Source organism: Protobothrops mucrosquamatus, unplaced genomic scaffold, assembly GCF_001527695.2.
Source record: "Protobothrops mucrosquamatus isolate PMUCROS unplaced genomic scaffold, P.Mucros_1.0 scaffold2878, whole genome shotgun sequence".
Classification (NCBI taxonomy): Eukaryota; Metazoa; Chordata; class Lepidosauria; order Squamata; family Viperidae; genus Protobothrops; species Protobothrops mucrosquamatus.
In genome coordinates, this window is record NW_015388906.1 from 221907 (window position 1) to 228728 (window position 6822).

General features: G+C 42.7%; 1 protein-coding gene across 1 annotated transcript in view; it reads right to left on the reverse strand.

The window, feature by feature from the left end:
• Positions 1-670: 670 nt before the first annotated feature.
• Positions 671-6822, reverse strand: part of FAM3D (family with sequence similarity 3 member D) — a 29896-nt gene continuing 23744 nt past the window's right edge. Inside the window, exons 8-10 of the mRNA XM_015825925.1 lie at positions 6154-6238; positions 4891-5017; positions 671-1302 (exon numbers count right to left, since the gene is read on the reverse strand). Of these exons, the coding sequence (XP_015681411.1) occupies positions 1213-1302; positions 4891-5017; positions 6154-6238 (302 nt within the window). The 3' untranslated portion in view covers positions 671-1212. The remainder of the gene's footprint in view (positions 1303-4890; positions 5018-6153; positions 6239-6822) is intronic.

The window sequence follows — 6822 nt, forward strand, 5'->3', positions numbered from 1 at the left end:
ATAGGCTTTTAGCAATAAATAGACTGAACTTTCATGTGTGAACCTGGTCTTTCATGCCTGACAATAAGCTTCCATTGAATGTCTTCCGAAAGAAATCACACCAGGGTACATAATATATTTTTGGAATGCTTGACGGTTAGAAGAAATGGGATGTGTGTTATAACAGATGGGTACTATGAAGATTTTGGGGTTCTCCATTTTTAAAATGCAGTGAAACTCTGATTTACTAAGCCTTGATTCAACAGGTTTTGCATGTAATAGACCAAATTTAGGTGCTGTATTTATATACACAAACACACACACATATCATGATATCATTACACAAATTATATAACTGACATGTTTTGTATCTAGGTACTCATTCATATAAAGACATCATTATTTTCTTAATTATGCCATCATGGCAATTGTCATAAATGAATATGAATGATGTAATTTGTGTTGTTTGTATCATACCACTAGTTTGCATTTTTAATTCAGCAACAGTCTTCATTAGCACATGTTTATCCAAGTCAGTTTCAGAGCTAATGGTTGCATTTACACAAATAGCAAATCTTAGTTTCGTTATAATCCTGGTTGTTTTGGTGGCCAGGATGGTGTACTCAAAATTGGCAGCTAGGTTTCATGCCATTTTGAAGCACAAAAATACAACAAAATTGCAATGGAAGATTAAAATAGAATTAAAACCAAATAAAACAAACCAAAGATAAATCCAAAAACTGTGCTTTGTCCAACCTCAGCATCCACTCCCAAATTCCTGATCCTGCCAGTCTTTGCTTCAGCTGAAATATTAAATGTGGCTCCCAAGAATGAAACAATATCCATCACTGTCTTAGGTTACATATATCTTCACCTCCAAAAGTTCTTTTTGAAGGGTTTGCTCCTGTATCTGTGAAGTCTAGAATGATCATATAGCACTTCCAAAAGCATTAGTTCAACTGGAAGTATACGCCTATAGTTCTTCAGAACTCGTTACTTATATGTCAGAGTAGCAGTGAAAAGACTAGGGTCCCACACGTAGAAAAAACTGACCTTCTTTTTTGTTAACCTCATTTGAGACCAGCAGGGTGATGTGAACTCTGAGTTCAAAATCCCAGGGATTGAAGGCTGAGTCATTTGAAATTCACTATCCCAGATTGTTAGGCAAAATAAAAAAGAAAAAATCCGTTTGATAAGACCACAGTTCACTCTGGTGCCAAATTTCGTTTTATGCTACTCTATCCTCTTAGGGACGCAGCCCTCCATTTCCAGAACTTCAGGCCAGCCATCATACTTGTTTGTCTCCTTATCATTTTTCAAATACTGTAAAAGAAAAAAAGAGAGGCAAAATTAGGCATTTGCTTTGGATAGTTATATTTTTCAACAGATAGGAATATGGATTCCACAAAAATCAAAGCTCAATAGCTGGTAGATATTTCTTCCTAAGTCAGTGATGGCGAACCTTTTAGAGACCGAGTGCCCAAAAACTGGCCCCGCCCCTGCTCCACCCCCTACCCCGCCCCTACCCTGCCTGCCTGCAGGGCCACTCACCGCCTCCAGGACCCGCCTCAGATCGCCCACGTAGCCCAGCAGTGCCATGGCGGCCATGCCCTCTGCCCGTGCCCCGCAGCATCAACTGTGTGTGATGGGGCATGAGGGCAGTCTTGTCTATGCTGCCTGGCTGCCATGTCCTTGGCTGTGCTGCTCCATGTGGGCCACATTCGGGGGGCGACTCTCCTCCAGGGGGGTGCTGGTGAGGAGGGGATCGTGGGGGGAGTCGAAGCTGGGGCAATGGCACGTGTGCCCACAGAGAGGGCTCTGAGTGCCCCCTCTGGCACGCGTGCCATAGGTTCGCCACCACTGTCCTAAGTATTACAGGACTGATTTTTATTTGGAGATTTAGAAATTGCATTTGTGTGATATAGCCTCATGCTACAGATGAGGCTATATAATAAACATACAGATATGTTTATTCAGGTCTCTTCTTTTTAGATCAGCGGTGTCAAACTGCTGACCCACGGGCCGGACACGTCATCAGGAAACCATGCCCACCCCATTGCCGGCAATGGTGAAAAAGCTCTGATACATTGTGTGACGTCACATGATGTTGCGAGTTTGACATGTCTGTTTTAGATGTTAAAGCATCAAATGGTGACTTATAGCAAGATTCTACATGCATTAATTTAATAGTATCTGGTCTTTTCTGAGCAGTGGACGGAGTCCATATGGTCATTTCCAGCCTAGGTTTCCTCCTATGCCTTGGGAAGAACTAGTCCTCGACTTATGACTGGTAGTTTAGCAACTGTTCAAAGTTATGACAAATCTCCCCAGAGCTACTCAGGATCTAGTTTCAAAGTTCTGACAGCTGCCCCCCCTGCGGTGACATGATTGCATTTTGGGCTCATGGCAACTGGTCTTCATTTACTACTGTTTGCAGTATCGCACAATCGTATGGTTGCGAGTTACAAGATTATTTTTTTTGCCAGAAATCAACAAAAGGTCCATTGGATACAATGGGTTTGCTTAACTACCTCAGCATTTGCTTAATGATTGCCCCAAAAAAGGTTGTCATGAAGTGTGGCTGCTTAATCACTGCCATTATTTATGACTGTAAGTCCAATACTGTATCTACGGCAGGGGTGTCAAACTTGCGATGTCACGTGATGTCACAGAGCGTATCGGGCCGATTTTGCCATTGCCGGCAATGGGGTGGGCACGGCTTCCGGATGACGCGTCAGTTTGACACCCCTGATCTACAGTATTGAAGATTTTTGAATGATACTAGCCTGGTCAGTTTTGTATATGTGTGTCAAAAAATGGGAGAAGAGGGGAAGAATCATGAGCTATCATTCATTTCTAACTTTTAAAATAAGGTTTAAATACTTCACATTTAAATAAAAATTGCCAAAAGGAAGCTGAGAAACACATCTATTCCCACTAAATTCCATGTACATTTTGTGGGTGTTTGCAAGCAATCTACTGCTTTGTTGGCAAATGTGTCCATGATATGCATCTTCTTCATTGGGGGTACTATTTTCTGATATTCTTTTTTTTTTAAAAATTAAGCATAATTCTGTTTACTCTGGAAGACCTTTACAGGGGCCTTTCTTTCTGCCAGTATTAAATTCTGTTTTGATGGAGATTTGTTTTTCCCCCCCCTTTTCTTTTATCTCCAGAGTAACATGGGAAACATATAGGACAGCAGAGTCCTATAAAGAAAGAAAGAAACTAAACATTTAAATACTTCTTTAAAAGCTTTGTTAGATTTTACATTGTATGAAATAGGATTTCACCCCTGAGCAGAGAGACACTCATACACGGCCTGTGCTAAGCCTCCCAGGGCCTTCTCGATCCCTTGAGGCACCTTGCCCTCCTTACTTTTCTGTACTACTGTACTTCTCCACTCAGGGGCTGCTTCCCTCTCTGGGGGCTGATTGAAAGAGTTACCTGCTGAAGGATTTCAGCCCTTGGCCTCCTTGGAGTTCTGAAATCCCTTTGGTAGGATTTGAAATACTTTAGTAGGCAGCTCTTTCAGCCATCCTCCAGAGATGACAGCAGCCTGCAACTTTCCCTGCAGGTTTCTCAATTCTGGGCCAGTTGGCAGAGAAGATTGCCAATGGTGATCACATGATCACGGGGCGCTTGGCAACTTATAAGTTGTAAGAGCAACAGGTTGCTAAGAACCCAGATTACAATCGCGTGACTGGGAGGTGGTGGTGTGGCATTGTGTGATGCTCAGGTGCTTTGCAGGATGTAAATTATCCTTTCTAAGGCCATTATTAATTCTAACCATTGTTAACTGAATGCTCCTCTTGAGGAGCACCCGGAGGCTTCAACTGGTCCAGAATGCGGCCGCGCGGGCGGTGTTGGGAGGGACTCGTCGCTCCCATGTAACGCCGCTGCTGCGCGAGCTGCACTGGTTGCCGGTGGCCTTCCGGGTGCGCTTCAAGGTGTTGGTTATCATCTTTAAAGCGCTCCATGGCATTGGACCTGGATATCTCCGAGACCGCCTTCTGCCGCAGGTTGCCTCCCATCGGCCGGTACGCTCCCACAGAGTGGGTCTCCTCAGGGTGCTGTCAGCCAGACAGTGCCGGCTGGCGACCCCCAGGGGGAGGGCCTTCTCGGTGGGAGCCCCCACCCTCTGGAACAAACTACCCCCAGAGATCCGGGTGATCCCGGATCTCCCCTCCTTCCGCCGCGCCCTAAAGACATGGCTTTTTCAACAAGCGGGTCTGGCCTAGGGAATTTTAGTGGGGTTTTTAAGGGTAATTTTANATTATTATTATTATTATTATTATCATAAGTCAAAGGTTACCTGCAGAGATAAAGACAGAGATAGAGGAAGAGCAATACAGAAATGTTAGCTTCTAATAGAAAGAGAAAAGCAAGCAAACCAGCCACAGGGCAATACTGCTCAAAATCTTAATTCCAGAGGTGTGAAGGAATGTGGGCTGGATTCAGAGAAGCAGAAGAATAAAAAGTAAAAGAGTTATAAAAAAATATCTGAGTCCTAGGAAAGTAGAAAGTATAAGAAAGGAACTTGAAACAACTCACCTTGATTGTGCTAGGTATAAATTGAAGTAGAGAGAAGCTTGGGCAGATTCTGCTAACCACATGAAAGCATATCCCAAGATACTTCAGCAACTCCTGGTTCTTACCTTTGCCTAAATCTTAGGGCTGTCATGGGAACTGACCAGATTAGCCCAGTTTCAGAAGCTGACATTAACGGGGGATTTCCTTTTTTGCCAAGAGAGGGAATTTCCTTCCCTGCTGTAGTCCTGATAGTCAATGGATTGGAGGGGGGCTTAGGATTTTTCTGATTCTGCCTTTTCCTTAAGTAACCAAATAAGAAACCATCTCTGCATGCGTCACTTGGCATTATAGTACCCAGCTACTGTTACCACAACACACCTGTTCAAATGGACTTTTGCTTTTGAGTCCACTCCCACCAAGGAATATCCAGTTGTCTCGAAAAGCCATCTGGGAAACATACTTGCTTCCTAAGTCAGAAAATAACTTCCGGGCTTCATCGTCTAGCCTGAGAGACAGAAAATTATTTTGTCATGTTTTTTTTTCTTCTTTAACACGCCATTGAATGCACAGCAAAAAAAAAAAAAACTTTCCACAGAAGTGTAGATATGTCTAAAGTTCAAATAAAGCAATGGGAGGAGTATAACAGCACCAGAATTAATAAACTGATCAGTTCAGCATTTCATAAGTCAGCCTTTCAGAAGACAGAAGATGGCAGAAAATCTATCTATACAAAGCTCATTCAGACTGCAGTTAGTCTCTTCTTACTCTGTGTCGACCAAATCTGTTGCATAAAATATTTTCTCTTTTAGCTATTACCATTCATCCATGCAACAGCTCTGTGGCTTTTTAAAAAGTTATATTGTTATATTAATGTCCTGTTAAGACCCTGGAATCATATTTCATAATGCAACCCTTCTTTGCTTTATCAAAACAGGATATTCGAGCCTGTTACTCCAGAGGTCAGGCAAATAATATAAATTCTCTCAGTTTCCTTCAACTGTGTTAGGAAGTACAGAATCTCTAACTACTTCAAAAGGGCAATTTATGAAATGTATTCCATAACTTGCATGTTAATTGAAAATAATGTGATTAACAAATAAAATAACATAGTGAATAAGTTCTCTCATAATATAACCGTGGGGCTGTATTCATCTTAGTTGCACTCATTTTATCCCATACTCAATACTCAAGGGAATTCTAGACCAGGGGTCCCCAACCCCCAGTTTGTGGACTGGTGTAGGGCTGTGGCATGCCAGAAACCGGGCTGCACAAACAAGCGAAGTCCCATCCACGGGATGCAGGCAGCACATGAAACCACACACCCCTCTGGGCCACAGAAAAACCTCTTTCCAAGGAACCAGTCCCTGGTGCCCAAAAGGTTGGGGGCCACTGCTGTTCTAGACCATCTGTCTTGTTTCCTCTTCGTCTAAAGCAGGATGTTAACAGCTGAGAACTTATGTTACTGCTCTTAGTGTACTTTGGCAGGAGATGAGAAGAGCAGCATCATACTGAGGGCCATGTAATGCTTACATCACTAACAGGAACTTTTAAATGTGGATCTCCTTAAGCGTTATTTCTATGTCAACAAATTACACCACAAGACTAATAAAATGAAAGAAAGTACTTCCGTAGTTTACTTACTTTGTTGCTGGGTCATCATAAGAGGCAAGGAGCACAAGGGTGCCTTTCTTAATCCCTTTCATAAAATCCAGCAAATTTTTAATATCTTACGAAGAAACCGAGAAAAAAAGTTTGTGAGTTACTTATTGTGAACTTCTGAGATATAGAAAATATACCTAACAAAGGAGATCACAGTGTTTCTTAACAAATAATGTAACACTCCCCCCAATAAAGCAACCAAATGTTATAGGTCAGCTTGTGCTTTCCAGATGTTGGCTGCGCTCTAGAAACTGCATCTGGAGAAGGGTTCAGTATGCAAAAATAATCCCATAGACTGATCCAACCTGTTTTGCTTTGTTTGAATCCCTGTGAGATAGGAACAATAGACTACAATGTAAATAGGTACAATAGACTACAATGGAAATAGATACAGTAGATTACAATAACTATAGAAATCTAATCTTTGAACTGCAGAAGAAGTATAATTAATATTTTCTGGACCGGGACGCCTTGCGCACAGTCACTCAAGCTCTCGTCACCTCCCGCCTGGACTACTGTAATGCTCTCTACATGGGACTCCCTTTGAGGAGCACCCGGAGACTCCAACTGGTCCAGAATGCGGCCGCGCGGGCGGTGATGGGAGGGACTCGTCGCTCCCATGTAACACCGCTCTTGCGCGAGCTGCACTGG